The sequence below is a fragment of the Myotis nattereri genome (genome assembly GCF_964212035.1).
Source record: "Myotis nattereri genome assembly, chromosome: 1".
NCBI classification, from domain to species: domain Eukaryota; kingdom Metazoa; phylum Chordata; class Mammalia; order Chiroptera; family Vespertilionidae; genus Myotis; species Myotis nattereri.
In genome coordinates, this window is record NC_138075.1 from 139,144,601 (window position 1) to 139,168,920 (window position 24,320).

The 24,320-nt window shown below is 45.0% G+C and overlaps 1 protein-coding gene across 4 annotated transcripts in view; it reads left to right on the forward strand.

Moving 5' to 3' along the window:
* Nucleotides 1-24,320, forward strand: part of KIAA1217 — a 467,214-nt gene that overhangs the window by 289,083 nt on the left and 153,811 nt on the right. The window contains exon 3 of one of the 4 annotated variants that reach the window (XM_081104028.1): nucleotides 11,043-11,123. The exons of the other annotated variants lie outside the window; for them this stretch is intronic. Within the exon in view, the coding sequence (XP_080960154.1) occupies nucleotides 11,043-11,123 (81 nt within the window). The remainder of the gene's footprint in view (nucleotides 1-11,042; nucleotides 11,124-24,320) is intronic. 4 annotated transcript variants of the gene reach the window in all.

Below are 24,320 nucleotides of genomic sequence, written 5' to 3' on the forward strand. Positions count from 1 at the left end.
TGGAGAGCCCTGAGTGGCGGCTGGAGGGGAGTCAGCAAGTTGGCTGGGGAGGCTGATGTGAGTGTTGCTGAGCTTGCTGGTGTAGGCAGGGCTGCGGGAGCACATGTCTGAACTCGTCAGACCCAACAATGCAAGAGGGTCAAGAGGTAAACTCTCAAGTCAAGCAGGCTGACAAAGCCCAAGGCTCCCCCAAGCCAGAGCCTCCTTCCAGCCTTTCATTCATTCTAGAAGTGAAATCTGAGCCCTGGAGAGATTCCTGCCTCCCTGATGCTTACATATTGTGGGTGGGAGGTGGGGTAGGGGTGAGGGTCGGCAAGAAATAAGCAAGTAAACAAAATGTCTAATGTGTCCAATGGTGTTAAGGACTATGGGAAGGTAATGCGTTCTCAGGGGTGTGGTCATCCTGATGTCCTTAGGCTGCGTCCGGTTGGGGCAGTTCTGAGAATACCTGTCACTCTTGTGGAGATGACCTGGGTTAACTCTGCGTACGTGTTTTATAAAACACTGGGCAGGGACATTTCCAAGTCAGCTCACTTGCATTTCCCCCTTCGTTAAACCAGAATGTGGAGGCTCAGGAAAGAACTCGGAGACCTGTTAGTGAGACATCAGCCATCCTGTAAGTGATTGTATAATTAGATAGCCAATGTATTTGTTTATCCTAAAGCCACCTTTTATTTGCAGGGATCTAACTTGTTCAAAACTCTGACAGAGATTTATTTATTGCATCATTTTAGTCTCATACTCTGTGAGGCGGGAAGGGTGGATGTTGAAACACAGAACTTAAGATAAATGACCAGGGTTAGTAATTGCCATATTTAACAGCTGCTATGGTAAGGGCTGCCACTGCTATGGCCCAGTGGTCATGAACAAATGGTGCGGCTATAGGGACAACTGGCTGAATACCCACCTTGCATATGCCAGGTTTACTTGCTTACTTTGTAGTCTGATTTTGCAGACATTGGTAAGGTGATAGAAATAATTGGGTAACCAGACCCCCCCCCCCCCCCGCCACCACCACACTGCTTTGAAAGGCAGTACTCTGTTGTATGCATAAGTAATGTATATTTGCTTTTTATTTTTTGTTTTAATATCAAACTCCTTATCCCCATTCTACTCATGAGAATATAAGAACAGAAGGGTTCAGACACTTTGCTCGGCCACATGCTGGCACAGGATCTGTGGCAGCCCTAATATTTACTGGGCTTTTATTAAGCAGTGAACTGTGTTACTGTATGCTAGGCACTGGGTTTAGCAGTTTTCATAAGTTATTTCACACAACAAACCATAATATAAGCAATATTATTACTATATTTATTATCTTATTGATGAGGAAACTGCACATGAAACATGACCAAGGCAACCTTTCCAAGGTAACGTGCTCAAGATCTCACAGATACTACGTTGAAATTGGTTCAAGCCCAATTCTGTCTCTTTCCAAAAGTTATACCTCCCAGTCACCATCCTAAATTCACTATAGAGTTACTTAGGATTCCTAGAAAATTACAACTTCCTCAGATTTCTGCCATGAGCACTTTTTGTTAGATGCTGCAGTTTTATATGTTTGTACTTACCCTAGAAAGTCCCTTAGACTTGATCATATAAATATCTATGTAGATATATTTTGATCGTCACCGGAGGACATGTTTTTATTGATTTGAGAGAGAAGAAAGGAGAGGGGGAGAGAGAGAGAGAGAGAGAGAGAGAGAGAGAGAGAGAGAGAGAGAGAGAGACATTGATTGGTTGCCTCTATAACCACTTCAACCAGGGATGGAACCCAATCCAGGCAGGTGCCTGACCGGGAATTGAACTAGGACCCTTCAGTGCATGAGACAATGGTACAACCAACTGAGCTACACTGGCCAGGACTTGATCCTATATTTTAAGACGATTGTAATATCATTTATAAATCATAACATGACTTACAAAGTCTCACAAGGCTACCTGATTTTATTCCATCTTTAATATTTTGAACATTTTTAGAAATGAAATTATATTACAATTGGGTTTCTTAATGGAGAACCTTCTTTTTACCCCATAATAACCGAATACTGCTTTGGCCCCAAGTTACTGATAATTCTGTCTTTAGGGTAGAATTAATTCTAAAACTATTTTCCCAATATCTGCTTTTGTTGTGTATAGTTTTATGTCACAGGAGCGACTACTAATTTTTGTTTCTTTGATGGCAATTTTTTTAAATCTATTAGACTTGCAGAAATCAATGCTCTTCCTTCTATCATTGATATTAGCTACACAAGTGGTGTAATTTTTTTTTTCAGTCTGGTTACGTACAGCCAAAGTGAGTTTGTACAAGGCACCCTGTGAGGCATTTTGAAGAGGAACTGTGACAGAGCAATCAATATGGGGTGTGTTGTGTTCCTAAATTTGGGATTTTAGCTGCTTCTTCCTATCATGATAGATTGTACAGCGTGGGGCAAATGTAGGTTTACAGTTGTTTGTATGGAAAATAATACAGTAGTTAATAAATAATAGTACAGCCCTAGCCGGTTTGGCTCAGTGGATAGAGCGTCAGCCTGTGGACTCAAGGGTCTCGGGTTCGATTCCGGTCAAGGGCATGTACCTTGGTTGCGGGCACATCCCCTGGTAGGGAGTGTGCAGGAGGCAGCTGATCGATGTTTCTCTCTCATCGATGTTTCTAACTCTCTATCCCTCTCCCTTCCTCTCTGTAAAAAATCAATAAAATATATGAAAAAAAATAATAGTGCAAAAATAAACTTTCAGGTACTCACAACTGTAAACCTACTTTTGCCCCCACCCTGTATTATTGTACTTGCTTAATTCAATGCGCCCCCTGGTGGTACAACTAATACATAATCAACGTGAGAAAAAATAATGGCAAAATTACATGTATCAAGAGGCTTTGAATCTAGATATGATCTTCTTATTCCCATTTGTAAGGCTCTCAAATGGATAGAATATTGTTTTCCCATCTTATTTTATATCCATCTGTAGCTACTTATATCATATTTGGGAAAAACAAGCATTAATAATTTGATACCAAACTTCTAGGTGACTTTTTAAAACAATTCATTTTTTTATGACAAAAGTAATACATGTATATTCTAGAGATGTTAGAAATACTGAATAAAGAGTGAAAGAATCATTTACAAACTAATGACCCACATGGATTTACATTTTGGTGTATTACCTATTTTTTTCTATATATGTAGACTGAAAGAAAGCCTAACACATACCGTTTTCTCTAGCATGATTTTTCCCGCTTAATTATATGTGTGAATTTCATTCTGCGTTGTTATAGAGTTGGATCCTTCATTGTTAGTGACTGTTTAGTTTGATTGGTTCTATTGTGTACATCTTTGTAGATCACTGTAGATTATTTTCTTAAAGTTAATTGCTGGAAATAGAATGGCTGAATCAGAAAGATACGCAGAATTTTAAGGCATTTTATATTTATTGCTTGGTTATTTGTTAAAGTAAAGCATCTTTTTATTTGGCAATTTTTTCTAAACTTGAAGTTCCTAACGTTTGTATTCTTAGTCTGTGCCAGAAATTGTGCATTGTGTTTCACATGCCTCACTCTTCTTTAATTTTCACAACAACCTCGTGAAGTAAAAACTTTGTCCCCACTTTACAGAGAAGGAAAGTCAGGATTAAAAAATTAAATACTGACCTGACCGGTTTGGCTAAGTGGATAGAGCACCGGCCTGCGGACTCAAGGGTCCCCGGTTCGATTCTGGTCAAGGGCATGTACCTTGGTTGTGGGCACATACCCAGTGGGGAGTGTGCAGGAGGCAGCTGATCAATGTTTCTCTCTCATCGATGTTTCTGACTCTCTATCCCTCTCCCTTCCTCTCTGTAAGAAATCAATAAAATACATTTTTTAAAAAATTAAATACCTGTTATGTGATTTCAGAAGCAGGAAGATGATAGGTGTTAAGAAATTTGATAAAAATAGCACTCTGCATTCCTTGAATCTTGAACTCGGTGGAAACTAATACTGACAATTCTCCGTAGAACAAAGTTGAAGTGTCAACTGACGGTCATTGACACCAATTCAAACACCAACAGAAATCCCCAGTTTGGGGTGCAATGAAGAAAGAAATGTTATTTAGTGCAAACAGCTCAACTGTAATACAGCATGGCTGTGAAAACAGCACTGCCTGGAACAGCTCGGTGGTGCTGCAGCAGGCCATTTCACTGCTGCGAGGCTGCCCCAGAGCCAGGCAGCCCTGCTCTGCCCTCTCCCACGCCCCTCCCAAAGTGCACTACTGCAGCCAGAGGGGAACTGGCTCGTCCCCGTCCCTGTTGCTAATTGGTCAGAATAGAGCAGATCTGCTGGGTCCGAGCTGTGCAGCTCAGCTCCAATTGGGTGGGAAAGCCTCAGTCTTGCTGTTGATGTAGGACTCCAAGAACTCCTTCATAAGGACTGGCTCAGATGTACAAACACAGTGCAGGCCGGCAGGTAAGTGCAGAGGCTTCTCTGTGAAGTACAGTTTGCATGAGAGGTCCATGTGCAGAAATGGCTGCTAGGCTTCTGCTTTTTTTTTATTAGAGCCCAGTTAGTTCCCCAGATCCCTTCTTAGTGTCTCTTTTTTGGGGGGGAGAGGAGGGGGAGGGATGGAGATGGGGTTTCACAACGGTAATAGAGGAGGAAAAGGAAATAAATTTGGAAACAGGAATAAAAACCTAAGTTTAGTCTCTGTCAATTAGGGCTTCATGTTAGAAGAAGAAATGCTAGACGACCAATGATTATTGTGTAATTACAGACTTTACAGGACTCCTAATATAAACATGATTTCACTAGATCTTGTAATTTTTTCATGAATATATTTTCTTTAACCACAATTAGTCTCAAACCTGGTTAAATTGCTCCCAGGTAGTCAAAAGTTGACTAAAGTGATATCAGAAAATCTTCAATTTGTGAACAAAACCGAACCTTTTGTGAGTTTTTAAATTTTAGCAATCTCTAACATCCTTTAAACTTGATCTCTCATTGTTGCTTACCAGAGACCTACATTTGACTTTTGCCATCTTTATTGATACTCTTAATATTATTACTAGTGGCCCAGTGCACGGATTTGTGCACCCATGGCTGAAGGTGGAATTGCACTGCCTCACGAGGAATTGGGCTCCCTCCTCTCTGGTTCCAGGGTGGATCACCTGAGAACCACCGCTGCCAAGTCACCATGCTGAGCGTCTGCCCCCTGGTGGTCAGTGCAGGTCATATATACTGGATAGTCGGGTGGTCACTTAGCCTTTTATATATATAGACTAGAGGCCCAGTGCACAAAGTGCACTTGGGGGGGTCCCTCAGCCTGGCCTGTGCCCTCTTGCAGTCTGGGACCCCTCGGAGGATGTCCACTTGCTGGCTTAGGCCCACTCCCCGGGGGATCGGGCCTAAGCTGGCAGTCAGACTTCCCTCTGGCAGCCCGGCAGCCTTCGGGGGATGTCCACTTGTCAGCGGGGACCAGGCCTAAGCTGCAGTCGGACATCCTTAGCACAGCTGAGGAGGTGGGAGAGGCTCCCGCCACCACAGCTGTGCTGGCAGCCATCAGCCTGGCTTGTGGCTGAGCAAAACTCCCCCTGTGGGAGCGCACTGACCACCAGGGGCAGCTCCTGCATTGAGCATCTGCCCCTGATGGTCAGTGTGTGTCATAGTGACCAGTTGTTCCCAGTCGTTCTGCTGTCAGGGTCAATTTGCATATTACCCATTTTTTATATAGGATAGAGGCCTGGTACACAGGTGGGGGCCAGCTGCTTTGCCCTGAAGGGTGTCCTGGATCAGGGTGGGGGGCCCGCTGGGGTGCCTGGCAAGCCTGGTTGAGGGGCTGATGGCTGTTTGCAGGCTGGTCAAGCCCCCCAGCAGGGACCCTCACCCCATGGGGGTGTGGCCAGCCTGGGAGAGGGGCTGAGGGCCGTGTTCAGGCTGGCCACGGCCACTGGCTGGAAGCGGTATCTGGGATTTATTTATCTTCTATTATTAAAACTTTGTAGCCTTGAGTGGATCTCAGGGCCGGCCAGGGCAGGCAGGAAGCTTGGCTTCCTCCATCTCTGGGGGCAACCAAGCCTCCTGCTTGCTCCAGCTCCATGGCTGCCACCATCTTTGTGACAGAGTGAGGGAGTGATGGTTAATTTGCATATTACTCTTTTACTATATAGGACTAGAGGCCTGGTGCACAAAAATTTGTGCACTGGGGGGAAGGGGGGTCCCTCAGCCCGGCCTGTGCCCTCTCACAGTCTGGGACCCCTCGGGAAATAACGACCTGGTGGCTTAGGCCTGCTCCCGGGTGGCAGAGGGCAGGGCCAATCCCTAGGTGCAGCCCCTGGTCGGGCTCAGAGCAGGGCCGATTGGGGAGTTGGGGTGCCGCCCCCTGTCATGCACAGAGCAGGGCCAATCAGGGGGTTGGGGCACTGCCCCCTGTCACTCACAGAGCAGGGCCCATCAGGGGTTTGGGGCTCTGCCCCCTGTCACGCACAGAGCAGGGCCCATCAGGGGGTTGGGGCGCCGCCACTGTCACACTCAGGGCAGGGCCTATGGGGAGGTTATGGCTCTACCCCGTCACACACAGAGCAGGGCCCGTGGAGGGGGGGGTGTTGGGGCGCCACACCCTGTCACACACAGAGCAGGGCTGACCAGGGGGTTGGGGCACCGCACCCTGTAACACACAGAGCCGCAGGGCGATCAGGGGGTTGGGGAGCTCCCCCCCCCCATCAGGCACAGAGCAGGGCTGATCAGGGGGTTGGGGCACCTTCCCCTGTCACAAACAGAGCAGGGTGGATAGGGAGGTTGTGGCCCCGCCCCCTGTCACACACAGAGCCGCAGGGCAATCAGGGGGTTTGGGCGCTGCCCCCTGTCACACTGATCCCGGTGCTGGGAGGCATATTACCCTTTTACTATATAGGGTAGAGGCCTGGTGCACGGGTGGGTGCCGGCTGGTTTGCCCTGAAGTGTGTCCTGGATCACAGTGGGGGTCCCCACTGGGGTGCCTGGCCAGCCTGGGTGAGGGGATGATGGCTGTTTGCAGCTGGTTACACACCCTTCAGGGTGGGGGTCCCCACTGGGGTGCCTGGCCAGTGTGGGTGAGGGGCCGAGGGCTGTTTTCAGGCTGGGGGTGACTGAAGCTCCCAACCGCTCCTTTTTTTCTTTTCTTTTTTTTAATTCTGGGCCAGCTTTAGCTTTCAGGCTTGGCTCCAGCTCTTAGGCCTCTGCTGCTGAAAGTAGGTTTCTGGCCTTTGCTTACGATGTTGCAATCCTGCTGGCTGAAGCCCGGCGGACTAAAGCTGGTTTCTGGGGTTTTGTTTAGCTTCTATATTTGTTACATAGTTGCTTAGAGTTGCAGCTCAGAGGCCTGCAGTGGCAGTCGGGGAATGTTGGAGTCCTCCGTCACTGAAGCAAGCAAGCCTCATGTTAGTTTCAAGCTGCCTGGCTGCCGGCCGCCATCTTGGCTGGCAGTTAATTTGCATATTGCCCTGATTAGCCAATGGGAAGGGTAGCGGTCGTACACCAATTACCATGTTTCTTTTTTATTAGATAGGATATAATTATTTTCATTATTTAAAACTCAGAAACAGATGTAGCAATAGAAAAAATATAAGTACCTAAGTATCACTCATCATTCACTGTTAGAACTGCTGTGTGTTTATTGTTCATTTTTGCTTTTCCCTGCCTCATCTGTGCATTAGGCACTTACCTCATATTTGCTGTTTTCAATCAGCTCTTCTCAGGCTCATCAACATTATATTTATTCTTAGAAAATAAACTTGTGAACCCCCTTTCCTTAATGCCGCACTGAACCTGTCAGAGAAATCTCAAATAACCTTCACTATAACCCCAGCATCTGTAGTTTCTCTTTGCCATTGTCTTCCTATAATAGTCATTGGACTTATTAGGAGTCTTTCCGCTTAATTTTTACGGCATTATTATTTTTGACACTCCAGCCATTTCCTTAAGGCGGTGAGTCTTGTGTTTTCCCTGAATCTCGATGTAACCTTGTTATGTTGATAAAGTACTCGGTCGTCATTACAATTCTCTGAAATGGCTTGAAGATGCTCAGCTCCTTTCCCACCCACTCTAATTTTTTTTTTTTTTAGGAACAATTTTCTAGTTTATAGTCAAACTAATAAATCAGGCTTCTAAGTTCTACACACTTGATTTAACAAGAGTATGTGAGTAGCCTAATAAAATCGTTTTTTTCCCCTCTGCTTTCTTACTCTAGAGCTCAAAACCTATAGGGCTCAAAACATTTCCACACAGATGGAGCCTGCTGAGAAGTGGAAAGGTTTTCTGTGAGTTTAATTTTGTAAGCCTGAGAAAATGTATCTGTCATTATAGAGGCTACCGCTCCAGTGGTCTCTGGTTCTGGAGCTTTCTCTCCATTACGTCTTCTGACAAGGACCACCGGTCTCTCTTCCGCACCCCTGGGTCCTTGCAGCTCGGAAGCCAGGGGGACTGTTCCTGCTTCTGCTTCCTTGACCTCAGTCAGCAAAGGCAGGAAAAGATGCAACCACTGGAGTTGGGATTTGCTCCAAAGTTGGAAGCCTTTGACCTCTTGCCCCTACTTTCTTGAATTTCAGATGATTCTGATCTAAAGTATAAAGTACTTCAGTGACTTTCCTCGTCCCCTTAGCCCAGGTATTCTCTTCTTGTTGCAAGTTCCTCGGCTGCCCATGGCCTGCAGAGGGAGGTTGGGGTCTCTGGCCCGCTGGCAGCCTCCTTGTCAGCAGGGCACTGGTTCCCTCCGCCCACTCCCATCTCCGCATCTCTGTGCTGGGCTGTGTGTCTCCTGGGTTCTCTACCCTCAGCCCATGTTACTCCCCATCTCCTTGTTATGGAAACTCTATGATTTTTGGTTCCCTTTTTTCCCTTTTCTATACATAGCAGCTCTTCAAATCTATCACCCTGATTTTATCTTACACTTTTATTTATCATGAACCTCCTCAGGGCTTCTATTATTTGTACTTTGGGATATTTCTTTCTTAGCTGATGAAGCCTGTAAACTTCGGGGCAGGAGAACCAGAGGGCCCTACAGCAACCCTCACCTTTCCATCAAGAATATGTTCACCTTGAAAAGGGCTTTTCTGAGGTCAGTTTAAGCTAATCATTCTAATTCTGTCACTCCCCTCTTCCCTTAAAAGTTCATTTGAGTTCTTTCCCCTTCTTTAACCTCTAAGTGCATTCTGGGTAGAGTATTTTAGAACAGTTTTTGTCTGGAGACCTGTCTTTGTGCTTTTGATCTTTTGGATATAATCGTTTTTATTCAGATGTTCTTTTTGTCGTGGATAATTGTGACCTAATATGTGTGAGACTAAGTTACAAATAATATAAATTTTTTTTCAGAAATACACATATATATGTACATGTACACATTAATGGAATGGATCATGGATATTATGTAATTCAATTAAGCTGGTATTTAGTGGCTTCATATATCTTAGTTATCCACATGGATATAGGCATCCCTCATTTTAGTGTGTTTTGCTTTATTACGCTTCATAGATACTGTGTTTTTTGCAAATTGAAGGTTTATGACAGCCCTGTGATTTTTAGCATTTACATTTTAGTGATAGCATTTTTACCAATAAAGTACTTTCTAATTAAGGTATTACATTTTTTAGACTTAATATTATTACACACAACATTGCATAAACATAACTTTTATATATACTGAGAAACCAAAAAGTTTGCGTGACTCACTTTATTTCAATATTCGCTTTATTGTGGTGGTCTAGAATCACAACCGCAATATCTCCGAGGTGTGCCTGTACATCTGTATGCATGTGCAGTAATATATAAAGTGAGCTGCCAAACCATGACACCTCATTGACTAACTGTTTTCTCTTTCTTTTTAATTGTGGTAAAATATACATGACATTTTAATTGTGGTAATATATGCATCTTAACATTTTTTAAGTGTACACAATTCATTAGTGTTAAGTACATTTACATTGTTCTCCAGAACTCTTCTTATTTTGCTATATTGAAACTATGCACATTAAACAACAATTCCCCATCCCCCTCCACTCCCAGCTTCTGGCATCATCCCTTCTATTTCTATCACTATGAATTGACTACTGTAGGTACCTCATTTAGTCTTTGTTTTTTTGTGACTGCTTATTTCACTTAATGTTGTAACATGTGACAGGATTCCTTTTTAAGGATTTTTTAAGGCTGAATAATACTCCATTATATGTATACTAGAGGCCTGATGCACGAAATTCGTGCAAGAGTAGGCCTTCCTTCCCCCAGCTGCCAGCACCGGCTTCCCTCTGGCCACTGGCAGGCACCCGGGACCCAGGCTTCTCTTGCAGCCCGGGCTTCGTCCAGAAGGTCATCTGGTCCAATTAGCATATTATGCTTTTATTATTATAGATACCACACTTTTTTATTTCCTCATCTGCTGAACTGCTTCTACCTTTTGACTGTTGTGAATAATGTTTAAATACTGGCATAATAATCATGGTAAACTGACAGCACACTCCAGAGCCAGCCAGGTTCAGGTGTCAGAATACGTTCCCTGAGTCCTAATGCTGATCTCTGTTCCTGTAAGTATTCACAGTGGGTCTGATGGTGAGCAAGTTGTCATCCTGCGTGGCCAACCACAGCACAGAGCGCTGCACCCGCAGGCCCGTCTTTGGAGAACCAGCCCAGTAGCCAGTGGCCCAGTGGCCAGTGCCAATCAGGCTGGCAGGCTGGGGCTCGCCACCTGCCTGCATTAGGCCTGGTATTTCACTCTGGCTTTGGTAATTCCCCTGCAGCCTTGGGACAACCTCAGGACAATAGGCCAATCATGTGACATGTTCTGAAATGACAAGGGGAATTTAGTTGGGCTTGTGGCAGATATTTTAGGGAAAACTCATTGCCAATCAAGCCTTTCACCGTTTCTCTTTAAAACTTAAAGATGGAACTGTCACCATTCTCTCTTTCTGTAGGGGAGAGAAAGAGTTAACTGTGCTACATTTTCATCAGGAACAAATAGATGGTCCCTTTGGTCAACCTGTTCTTTTTCTCTTCATGTTTTCACCCTTTCTCTTTTCTATTTTTTTCTTTTTCTCCTGATACACAGGCTTTGCAGTGCATGCTGATCTCTCTCCAGGCAGAACTTGACATTCAAAGGTACTTGATGAAAATTGAATCATCTCAGCGAGTTAGTACTTTTCTTTTCTCTGCATTGAGTCGCATCTCACCTCCTGCCTTTTCACTCAACTGTGTGTGGCATTCTAATCCGTGTCGGCCACTAAACGGAGAGCCTGTACTTTGCCTGGTCTGCCCCGCGTCCTCATTTAAACCTCTCAAAGCCAAATGCTTGCAGCATTCTGAAATGTGCATCTTAAAATTGTGAGAGTTATTACTGAAATGAACACTAATTGCATGCTTGCTTTGAAATATTTTGTTCGTTTACCACGAGTTGAGCTGTGAATCAGCAGTAATGCAACAGCAGGTCAGAGATCGGGGCACAATCACCTGAAAAGCAGGCTCTCCAACAGGAGACTCCATCCTCCGCAGCCACTCCAGGCAGCGCAGCCGTGGGAGTAAAGCAGAAACCTGCACCATTCTAGGTCTCAGAGCTCTAGGACTCTTCCTTTGCTCAGCTCCAGTACATTCAATTTGGGGTCCAGTTCATATTACTGACATACATTTTAATAATAAAAATGACAGGAACAGACACATTTATCTAGAACTTACTACGTGCCAGGCACTGTACCAGGTACTTTACAAGCATTAAGTTCTCACAGCAACTCCATGGGGTAGGCATACGATGGTCCCCATTTTATAAGGGAGGAAACTGAGGCACAGATAAGTTAAGTATCTTGCCCAAGGCCACAAAGCTCTGGTAAGCAACAGAATTGGGATTTGACTCTAGGCCCGTGGTCAGCAAACCGCGGCTCGCCAGCCACATGCGGCTCTTTGGCCCCTTGAGTGTGGCTCTTCCACAAAATACCATCTGCGGGCGCGCACATACAGTGCGATTAAAACTTCATGGCCCATGCGCAGAAGTTGGTTTTCGGCCTGGGCGAGTCTATTTTGAAGAAGTAGAGTTAGAAGAAGTGGGAGGTGTCGGTCGGTCGGGCCAGGCGATGCAGCGCAGGCGGGCCGCGGGATACGCAGCACGGGGGAGGTACATTGTTTTGAGGTACATTCGCTGAGGTCGACCCCTTCCAACTCTCCCATCCACACTCGTCTATCTGAAACAAGTATACAAGATGAGTGTGGATGGGAGAGTTGGAAGAGGTCGACCTCAGCAAACGTACCTCAATCAGATTGAGGACGTTTTTAGCAAAGGCCAGCTTAGCAGTACCCTAATTAAGTTAATAACAGTGTACCTACCTATATAGTTTAAGTTTAAAAAATGTGGCTCTCAAAAGAAATTTCAGATATTTGGCTCTGTTGACTAATGAGTTTGCCGACCACTGCTCTAGGCAATCTGGCCTTGTATTTTTTCAACTTATCATTTATTTCCTCAACGTCCTCAATGTTCTCTGCTTCATCATAGGTGAGTTTAGAGTGTTAAAATTGGACTGCAGCGGGGAGAGTTTCCAATACCTGGATACCTGGCTTAGCACATAGCCACTCACATCCTTTTTGTCCCCCAAGCATGGGCTCTTACTTGATTGTCTCCTGAGCATACACAGGGCAGAACCGTTTGGTCTGGACTGTGAGGCCTGAACACACTGTGCTCAGGAAGGCCCCAGCAGCCCAACTTGTGGTCAGTCTTCAGTAAGCACATGGACCCTTTTTCCTTCCCTTTTCCTAATACTCAGACTCTTTCATTTTTATTTATTTATTATTTATTTATTTATTTATTTTTAAATATATTTTATTGCTTTTTTTACAGAGAAGAAGGGAGAGGAAATAGAGAGTTAGAAACATCGATGAGAGAGAAACATCGATCAGCTGCCTCCTGCACACCCCCTACTGGGGATGTGCCCGCAACCAAGGTACATGCCCTTGACCGGAATTGAACCTGGGACCCTTCAGTCCGCAGGCCGACGCTCTATCCACTGAGCCAAACCGGTTAGGGCAACTTTTTCATTTTTATAGGGTTAATAAGCTCAAATTAGAAAGCCCCCGCTCAAACAAAGAGACACAGAAGTAAAAGTTGGGCGAGAAGAAATACAGAGCATCATCGTCATACCCCACACCATCTCAGTTCTGATGGTTCAGTTACCTTTAATTTTTTCCGTGATTCTTAATTGATCCCGCATTTCCATAACTCACGCAAACTAGAAGCATCTTCATGATGGCCTCGCACACACCTGTGCACTAGGTAGCAATGCAGAGGAGGAAATGAAGCCACTCCCTACCACTGGTACACTGCAATTTAGTCTTCCTTTCTGCTATCCGAACAGAGATTTGACATCGTGATGTGGGATTTTCCATTCATTGTGACAAATACAGTTTGGGGTCCCCTTCGTTATTGTTTTCTTATGCTTAAGACAAATAAATTCAAAATGCTGACTCTTGTTATTTTTAGATGATAAATTTGGCAGTAAGTAATGAGGTATTAGAGAATTTTTTCAAGGTGTTGTTTTTTTTTAAGCATTTACATACAAGTTACAATTAGCACCAGGTATTATTACTTTGCTAACACCTAGCATTTTCATTTTGTATTTATTGAGGGTATTTTAACTTACTTTCACATATACATTTATCAAATCACTCTTGTGATTCCATAAGATAAGCAGACAAAAATGGTGAAGTCGTTCCTAGTACTTGAACATGATTTATACATGGAGAAGGAGGGGGATGAAAGTTAAGGGGGAAACGGAAGCAACTCTTAGAGCATCTGCACGTGTGAAATTTTCTATTTTGAAGATGGAAGTATCCATTTACTGACTTCACAAGATCAAGAAAAAGGCAAGGTGAACTCAGTGAGAGATTGGTTGGAATCCTCCCCTCTCGCATAGGACCCCACAGGCCATGGGACCCACCACCTCAAATTAAGTGGGGAGCAGAGCACCCAGCACCATCTGCAGAGGGTGCTGTTACATCAGGGAGCTAAGTGTCAGTTCATAGCTGACAAATTCCTGTGCGCATTGGCAGTTACCGCTCACAACTGTTCAAGTAAATATTGTGATTCTTCTATAAAAGTGAGAACTAGAGTTCACAATAAGGCCAGTGCGTGTCAGGATTGGAGTATGCATTTGTGAGAATACTGTGAGCAAGAGTCAAATCTTCTTATTCTAAATCCTGTCTTCTTTCCATCTCTCCAAACCCTAGTATTCTTTCCTCTAGCAGGATCAGAGAGGAAAAGACCCCTTACCTGAGAAGCTAGTCAGAATGTTCACAAGGTGATTTTTCATTGTAAAATCAGTCCGGTGAAATGGGGAGGGCGGCTGGTGATGGGGGCGGTGTTTGGAAATGTAAGTTGGAAAGTAACAGCAAACTCTACTCCCAAGATGTCTGGAGAGGGTCTGGCCTCAGGCACTTGGTGGCCTTGGCTTGGTCGCCTTGGGCACCGAGTGTCCCCTCTGACCAGCTCCATGCGGCCTTCTTCATTATGGGGGTAGTGAGGACATCTGCAGCTGAGGGAGGTCGCTTTTGCCATCAGGGAAAACCTCTTTGGTTTCACAACAAGGCAGTTAAGCTCTAGGGGCACCACCCCTGGGCCCGGGGCCCCACATCCTCTCCAAAAGGAACTAAAGCCCGGGCTGCAGGGATGAGCTTAATAATGGCTTTTGTCAGAAGGCTTTCTAAGGTGCATATTTTGCACTGTGTGTTCTGTTGGTTGTATTTGACTTGAAATTTCAAAGCCTGCAAGCAGGTCGCTTTCCTTTCATCGCTGTAATAACAGCAATCCTCACATGGCCACCTTTTATCCTGAAGCCTTTTAAGTGCCTTCTTGGCTCTCTGGACGGCAGAGGCATCTGCTGCTTTGCTCAGCCTCTCCCAGTGGGCACTGTGGGAGCCAAAGCCTGCGGAACCGCTCCTTTGTTTATCATGCACACCTTCTTGTTTCAGAAATAAACAGAGGGACTGGGTGAGCCAGGGCAGCTGGCCATAGGGAGACTCTACCTGAAGGCAGATAAACTAAAACTCAAGAGGCCGAGGCGACAAATCTGTGATTGGCTTGAGCATTAAATTTAGCTTCCACCTTCCCACTGTACCTGATATTTTATGCCCTTCTCATTGTAGGTCAAAGTAGCACTTACTACTCCTTCACGAGGCAAACTTATTTTCCTGTTTCAAATTCTGAAAGACACGTGGTTTGCTCATGCCTTCGTGAAAGGGACATTGATGTATGGACATAATAGGTCAGCAAGAAAATAGCAGTATTCTTCATCAGGTCTGTTATTTTGTTCCTTCAAGAGGAAAACACAACACTAAATAATAATTGCAGGAAGGCGTGCCTGAAAGGGCTGGGGCGGGGGGGGGGGGGGCGGTAATGAGATTCATATTTGGAATTGCTCAGGGTGTAACTTTCTAACTTGATGGAAGGATGCTACATGGAGATGATGGTGAGCCAGGCCTTCTTTATCTTCTTTAAATAGCTTTATCTTCTTATGGCTTTAGGGGAAAGTCAGAGAGCAGCCCAATTCATGGTGCTTTTTCAGAAGCAAGTCTATATCATGTTACAGGTAGGACACCAGGTGGGCAGGTAGCAGTTGACATCTAATCCCAGAAGTGGAAGAGGCTACAACCCCGCGCCCCCCCCCCCCCCCCGCACCCCCACTCCCACCCCCGCCCCCACCCCCATGGACCTGGTGAGGAGCCCAGGCCCCATCTGCAGGGCGACTGGCTTTTGTTGCCCCTCCCGGCACAGCCAAGCCTCGTAAAGAAAAACAAAGGAGAATCATACCATCTACACACTGTGAAGGGGTTGAAAATTTGAAAATATTCAAGGAATTATAGAAAATGGTTGAAATGTTTTTCTGGAATCAAATTTTAAGCGCCTTAACCTTACCTCAGTGGTGTCAGAACTACAGAGGTGAGAGTTTGTCTTTTTAAAAGCTTGATGTTATCTGCATGTCCAGAATTTATTTGACAGCTTTTGGGTCTTCTCTCCTAACTGTATCTTTTTTGAGGTTGGAAGTCCATACCATTCTAGATTCCTGCCACATTGTGTAGGGCATGGAAGAGAAACTGTGTCTCTGTGCCTGGGGTTTCCCCACACATTTGAGTCCTCATGTCAGGGGCCATCGATTAGGAGGCTTCCTTTCACCTGGGCCCTAGTCCTGCGCATGCACAGGAGAAGACAGGGACAGCAGCAGTCCCTTCAGGTCACCACAGGCAGGAATCGCCCTGGTTCCTCGGTGCTCCCCTGATCCACGCTTTTAACTTATCCTGCCTCCTCGGTAATTCTCTGAATTACCCAAGCAATCCATTCTCATTTTGGAAAAATAAGGAAAAATGTATATTACTCAGAACACTGCCATATAAAGAAAACCAGTGCTAATATTTGGTATTATTTCCATTTCTTGTTATTTTTTTTTAATCCTTAAAATACACCTTGATTGTGACTGCACAGTATTCCGTAGTATGTCCGCCCGCACTGTAATTTGTTAACCAGCCTTCTAAGCTGTTTCTACATTTATCCATTCTGTTAAAGATGTAACGTGTGAAGATTTTTCCCTGCCACTCCAGTACAGGAAGTATGGCTTTTCTTAACTTTTACAATTCTAATTAAACTCGCTTGTCTTCAGCAATTATTGAAACTTGTATTTGCAACACATTGGGTCAGAAAGAAATCTCCGGGAGCACTAAATAAAACTAGGTAAGGCCTCCGAGCCTCTGATTCTGGAGGGCCGCTCCAGGTTCATTTTCCAAAAGCTTTTACTTTCTAAGCCGAGCCTGCGGAGAGGGACCTCGGGGTGGCCTCTGTGGCAGGGAGACCCCGTGAACAGCCCTTTCCTCTGGGAACACCTTGGCGCACAAGGACTTGGCAGTTTTCCCAGGGTCTTGGAGAGAAGCGTAGATGTTCCATACTTTTTGTTTGTTTGTTTGATGCTGACAATTACAGGACAAGATAAATTAAGAATATCTCAAAAGATTAATCTGACACAACTCGAAAGAGTAGCTGTGCTGTGTGGCGCTACGTTAAATAATGAGCGAGCCTCCTTTCCTGCACAGGTGTCCTTGTCATCTGTTCCTTGGCATGTGTCGGAGGGGGCTTTGCATGGCAGCGTGGGTTGGCAGGGCGGCCCGCTTGGCTCGCTGGGCTCCGTGCACTGCCTGCCCCGCCGCATGAATGCCTGTGGCCGGCTCCAGACAGGAAGGCAATGGGCAGTGACGGCTTGGCATCACCGCCTTCCCAGAGTTCTGACCTGATAATGAAGCAACAGGCCCGGTGAAGGAAACGTGGAAACAAAAGGCACAGTCGTACTTTGCTCAACTGCTGAATCGTCTGATTTTACTCCAGACCAAACATCTTTGTGTTTTCACAGGTGAAAAGCATGAAAAATGCCTGGGCACTCTTTTAGTGGAGAGGAGGGAGGAAAGAGGTGAAACATTACCCTTGTAGAAATAGGGTTTAAGCTGAGTTTATCAAGGATAATTTATCAGAATAAATCTTGAAGAAAACGCTGCCCGTTTGTCCAAGCGAGGGAAGGGAAATAACGAATTTTCAGAGCTAAATTTATGACAGGAGAGATGTGTGAGAATCTCAGATACACACAGTTGAATGTTGGCTTTAAGGTGGGGGTTGGTGTAGTTATGTCCTCACAGTGTTAGGCCCAGAAGTGCCCGGTTACCAGTCAGCCTGGCAGGTGCCCACAGACTGCTTGCGTGAAGCGCCCAGGTATACCCTCAACACTCAGCTGTGTGTTTACCAATAGCAGGACGCTTTAGTGCTTGCACCAAGTTTTCTACTAAAAACAAAAGCTGACTTCTTCTCCTCTAAGTCTCTAGTGCCAGGCCCACCCCAGAGTTTCATAATTGTGCTGGACTAAGTACGGCTTTCTCTTACAGTGGTCTTGCTCCCACACCCACCTGCCATATTCTAGAGCTGCAGGTGTCAGCAGTCTATTCTCCAGATGGGCCATCAGCCTGAGATTGGCACTGAGGTGACATGGCTTGGGTTGGGTTTTTCTGGCCACCGGCCATAGAAGTGTGGGAAGCACCCAAAGAGCCACGCAAAGACTGGGGCCCGGGCCCGCTGCTCCAGACGCGCACCTGGCTCCCACCCCCCTGAGCACGGCAGGTGGCCGCCTGAAGGGAGAGGCTCTCGGCTGACCCAGCTCCCTGGGTCCGGCTTCTGCAAGGCAGCGGGGACAGGACGCGGGTTGGAAGCCTGGGATGGCTTCTAAGAGCTCTTTGTCTTTCTTCCCACCCCAGACCCAAACCCAGCAGAGGCCTTAGACTTTGAAAACAAGGAAAGGCAAAGAAGAGAGGAAAGTGCCCTCTCTGTGGTTCTAGAAAAGACTCTGTATGCAAAGTTAGAAGCTTAAACCTTCCATCGTGATAATTTGTTCATTCTCCCGAGGCTAGATGGCTGTGGAGCAGGAATGGTGGAGAAGCCTGAAGTCTGGAATGACCCATTGTTGGTTAACTTCTAGTATTCTGTCCTTGAATCCTTTCATAAGAGTGCCCTATAGCTGGAAAGTTCTCTTAGTTCAACTCCAAATGTTGACTGGGATTGAGCTGAAAGCTTCGCAAGTGCAAGCAATGGGGCGAAAGAGTGATTAAATTAACCGTGTGAGTTAATGAGTGCTGGGATAATGAGTCATCCCGAATACATTTCCATGGGGGACGCTTCATTATATTTCCTAATACTCTGTGGCAAATTGGACATTAATTAGGATAAAGTGAAACTTCGGTAAGGCGGTGTTGAGTTTTCCTCTCTAAATATAATCTGAAGCGAGTGGGCTCACCAGACACCCCACTGTTCCCCACAGTTAACACATTACGTAAAGCTATGTTTGCAGGTTTCATTTTCTGGACCTCAGTATTTCAATTTAGAGTTTGAAAGGTCTGGAAAATGGAAATGAAAAAAAAACACAATCAATGCTTCTTAGCTCTTCCTTCAACACTGCAAAGAATAAGAATAAATTTGATCTAGCATAGCATAATGCTCATGGTGAGCAATCCAGCAAATATTTGTTCATGATGATAAAAAATGCAAGGATGGCAGTCCTTTAAAAAGCAATGTTGTGCAACTCTGTTGCAGGCACTTGAAACAATTTCGGAAACGAGATCCTAGCGCTAGCTTGCTGCGTATTTCTTTTTAAAATAATATGTTTTTATTGATTTTTTTTATAGAGAGGAAGGAAGAGAGAGAGACAGAAACATCAGAGATGTTTTGACTGCCTCCTGCACACCCCCTACTGGGGATCGTGCCCTGACCAGAAATTGGACCCGGGACCTCTTGGTCCATGTTTTGACACTCAACCCACTGAGCCACACCAGTGGGGCACTCGCTGCATATTTCTATAGAGCAAGAGCTATAGGGTAAACAATTGGAAGAAAATCTCAGTAAACAAACGTTTTCTGGGTGACATGATTTCTTCTTTGTATGGTATACATCTTTGAGTTAGGAAATTTTAGTCCTGAAAGGACTAACTTCCAACGAATTCCATTTTGTCTTACAGATGAGAACAGTGAGGTTATATGTTGCTCAGTTTTTGTAGAAACAGGACTAGAGCCAGCATCTTTAGGCTCCTGGTTAAATGTCAGCTCTGGAACTCTACAGATTTGATCCCAGTTCCCACACTTGCTAGAATGTCAGGCTTAAACTCTTGTTTTCTCAATGAAGTTGCAATGAGGGTTAAATGATTACCACATGTCAGTCACCCAGCACAGGGCAGCAGGTACTCTATTTGTTAGTTCCTTTCTCCCTTCCTTCAACCCTTCATTAAGCAGATAAGATTCCCAGAGAGTCTGTGCAGGCTGCAGATTAATAGAGAGGATGTCTGCGTGACGCCTGCTACCCCAGTGTCTCCTGGTAACAGAAAGCCATCCTTGTAGAAGACAAGAGGAGAAGGGACAAGTGGGGTTCTGGTAGGCTGGTTACACAGACCACACTTTTATGCATGACTCCCATTGGCTTCCCAGTTGGGTTTGTAGGTTTAGGGTTGCCTGATGGTTTGGGGAAAATTCTAGAAGATTGTGATGGAAACAGAAGATTGCTTGGTGCCATGGGTCCCCTGGAAGCACAGATGAAACCCCGGCCTTATGGACCCTAACGTCCTGCTCAGCTGACTTGGAGAGCATTTCGGCTTCACGCTTCTCTACACCCAGGGGCAGCCCTTCACTCAACAGCTCAGGGTGGAAGCCCCCCGTGCCGCGCCGTAGATGACGCGTGACCGAGCAAAGGCTGCACCTGAGCCACGGTGGGAACAGTAACTCCCAACAGAAGGACTTTCTACTTAGGCCGAGTCTGAGGTTATATGAACATCATATTCTTCCTTTTTTTGGAGTAAAAATGTTTTTCTCTTCTTATAATAATAAAGATACCATGCAGAGTGATATTTCCGTACAAAGAGCATTTTTGGATGTCCCTGGCTCCACAAAATAAAAATCATGGTAACCCTATATTATACCCTCCCCCATATACTTTTAAAGAAAGTTTAATCCTTGAAATACAAAATAATGAGCATTATTGCTCCAGTTTCACTTTCTTCATGGTTACTACTAATCTTATAGATGTATGAGCATCATAGCAGCCTGGGCAAGTGAGCTGCTAGAATTGGTCTCTGTTAGTGATGGCTTCTTTGCAAGGCACAGAGTTATCTTAAGGAGGCAAGCGCATACAGTGGAATAAAGACAGTCTCTTCAATAAATGATGTGGGGTAAATTGGACAGGTACATGCAAAAAAAAAGAAAAGAAACTAGATCACCAACTTACACTATACACAAGGGCAAACTCAAAATGGATAAAAGACTAAAATATAAGTCGTGAAACCATAAAAATCCTATAAGAAAACATAAGCAGTAAAATCTCAGACATCTCACGTAGCAGAATTTTTGCCAATATATCTCCTAGGGCAAGAGAAGCAAAAGAAAAAATAAACAAATGGGGTTATATCAAAGTAAAAAGCTTTTGCACAGCAAAAGAAACCACCATCATAATAAAAAGGGAACCACTGCATGGGAGAACATCTGATAAGGGGTTAATTTCCAAAATATATTAAGAACTCATAACTCAACAAAAGGAAGACAAACAATCCAATTAAAAAATTGGTAAAGGACCTAAATAGACACTTCTCCAAAGTGGACATACAGAAGGTCAAGAGACATGAAAAAATGTTCAAAGACAGTAATCATTTGAGAGATGCCAAATAAAATGACAATAAGGTATCATTTCACACCTGTCAGAATGGCTATCACCAATAAATCAACAAACAACAAATGCTGGAGAAGATGTGGAGAAAAGGGAACCCTAGTACATTGCTGGTGGAAATGCAGCCTGGTGCAGCTACTATTGAGAACAGTATGAAGTTTCCTCAAAAACTTACAAAGGGAATTGCCATTTGACCCAGCGATTCCACTTCTGAGAATATATCCTAAGAATCCCAAAACGCCAATCAGAAAGAATATACTCACCCCTATGTTCTCAGCAGTATTATTTACAATAGCTAAGATCTGGAAATAGACCAAGTACCCATCAGTAGATGAGTGGATAAAAAAGCTGTGGTACATTTACACCATGGAATACTATGCAGCTGTAGAAAGAAAAAAAAAGATCTCTTACCCTTCGAGACAGCATGGATGGAGCTGGAGAACATTATGCTAAGCAAACTAAGCCAGTCAGAGAAAGACAAATATCACACAATCTCACTCATATGTGGAATCTAATGAACAAAATAAACTGATGAACAAAATAGATCCAGAGACATAGAAGCATGGAACAGACTGACAGATCTCAGAGGGAAGAGGGGGGCAGGAAGAGGTTAACTGAAGAACTTGTATGCATATATGCATTACCCATGGACACAAACAATACTGCAGCGAAGGCCTGGAGGGTGGGGGGGAGCCAGGTGCAGGGGAGGAAATGGGGGGCATTTGTAATACAATAAAAATAAATTTAAAAAAACATACATTGTCCTTTTTAAAAACTAGCTTAAGCACAACAAATGGAAGAGCCTCGCTGTGTACTGGAGTCAGGAACTACAACTCCTGGGGGGCCCAGATAGCTCCTTTTTTAAAATCTTTCAGGCTTTTCAACTGGGGCCAAGGGCGTCTCCTTTCCATCTGCCTATACAGATCTGCTTCATCCTTTCCTTATATTTTTCTTTTCTGTTTCATGTTCCCTGCCCATTTCAACCGCAGCTTCATAGGATCTCACACTTCAGGTTTTTAATAGACAATGACTAATAGCTTCTCTGTCCCAGGCCTGCATTCCAGGGGAGAGAAAATGATTAGTTTAGGCAAGATCAGGTGACCACGACTTGGTCCTGGAAGCTGAGAGGGGGCTGGGAGTGGTGTGCATACACTTTGTTGTTCCAACCATCATATGTTTGAGAGTGAAAGGGGGTTACTACTAATAAGTACAGTAGAGCAACAGGTGCAAAGCAGAATTGTGTGGGGAAGCTGCAGTATGTTTACTCTATGTACGAATCATTGGGCTTTAGGGGCTTGTTCATGTGGGCAGGGAAGTAGTCCTTAGAGAGGGGAGCATGGTTTAGGGGCGGAAATCCATTAAAAAATGGCTGTCAGCAACAAAAGTGGAACTTTTTTATGTATTCAGTATTATTGGAGAGACTGTGGGAGGCATAATCCCGCCACGAGGTTGCCTGTGGAAAAGACATCTTGGGACTCAACTGCTGTTGGGTGATGCGTACCTGTTAGCTTAGTTGAGAGAGCAGAGGAAGGTACCGGCTCCCATTCCTCAGAGTGTGCCTGGCGGGGAAAGCTTAGGCTCCCCACCTTCTCCTCTTGTGGGCCCCTTGAGTGCGTGAAGGTGTGAGAAGGCAAGCCGGTGACCTTGCTCTGAGCACCCCTTAGCACTTCCTCCCCCACGGTCTTCCTCCTCACCCAACCTACCCTTTCATGTCAGCAGTTTTCCCCCCAAACCCCTTCTGCACTTCCAGTGGCACACCTCTTAGTTCTTCTTGTCCAGCTGTTATGTGTATATTGTCCTTGGCCCCAAACTATCCCTTAAATGCATTATGAGCTCAAGAGCCATGTGCAACACTTCTAACCCTTGAAGCCTAACCCTGTGCTGAGCAGTGCGTCCCTGTTCCAAATGCTTTTTGACTTCTCAAAAATCACAGGGTATTTGACACTGATGTCAGCAATTTCCGTTCTCCTTTCTCTGCACTAAGTGATGTCTCCGCAGTGAGCTGGCATCAGAGGGGAGGTACCGTGTGAGGAGATTGCTAATATGCAAGATGGTTCGCAGTGAGAAAGTGAATGACATAGAACGAGAGAAGGAGTTTATATTTGGAACTGAGTGGCTGTGTACAGGAAGTTAAAAATAAAGATTTAGCCCTTACATCTTTATTTTTATACATACTACCACCATGAGGACCCTGAACAAGAAATGAAATTTAATTCTGATGTTCTTCAAGGATTATTGCCTCTTGCCATGGAAAATGACAATTCGTGAATGTCTCCCATCGGCTGCGAGGGTGACCAAATGGCAGAGGTTGTACATGAAGCCACGCTGCATCAAGTCATATTATTCCTTAGCTGTTTTGCTAAACTGAATATCTTTTTTTTTTTTTAAGTCAGGGATGAGGACATCTGAGCTTGATATTCTGCTGAGCATAGTAACCAGGTTCATTGCCCAGCATACTTCATGGAAGACCGTATGAATTTATGCACATTTTGGTGAGCTGCACAGTGATGTATGGTTGGCTGTTCCTATCGAATGATACTCTTCGAGTGCCACAGCCAGATCTTAATCTCCAGAGCAGAAGCAAACTTTATAAGAAATAAATCTGGCAATAAACCACCTCGGAGGCTTGCACAGAAAAATTAACCCAAAGACACAATTTGACTGTTAATAGGTGTCCTTTCTGGCCCTGTTCTCGGCATGTCATCTGAGCTGAGAGTTTTCTATGGAACATCCAGGTTGGCCACGTCCCGCATTTAAGGGGCGCGGGCGCTGTGTGCCGACCTCACTCCTGTTTCCCCCGTGGAAAGGTCCTGAGAGGTGTGGCCAGAAGCAGGCATCTACATAACGCAATAGCACTCCTGCCAAGAGGAGTGTCCTTGAACTTTTAGGAAGAGAGATGGGATCATCGACCCTCAAAGTGTTCTCCTGAGTATCGGGCACATCTGGGCATCCCTGAGAGAGCTCTGTCACCGGAGCTTTGAGGCAGCTAAGTAATCGTCAGTGCCTTGTTGACATTTATGAGCTTCAGGACAGCCAAAGCAGAGCATCAAACCAATCACAAAACCCTTTCAAGGACGGGGCCCTGTGTGATCGCTCTGCCCGTACATCCACGAGCTGGTCCTGCCT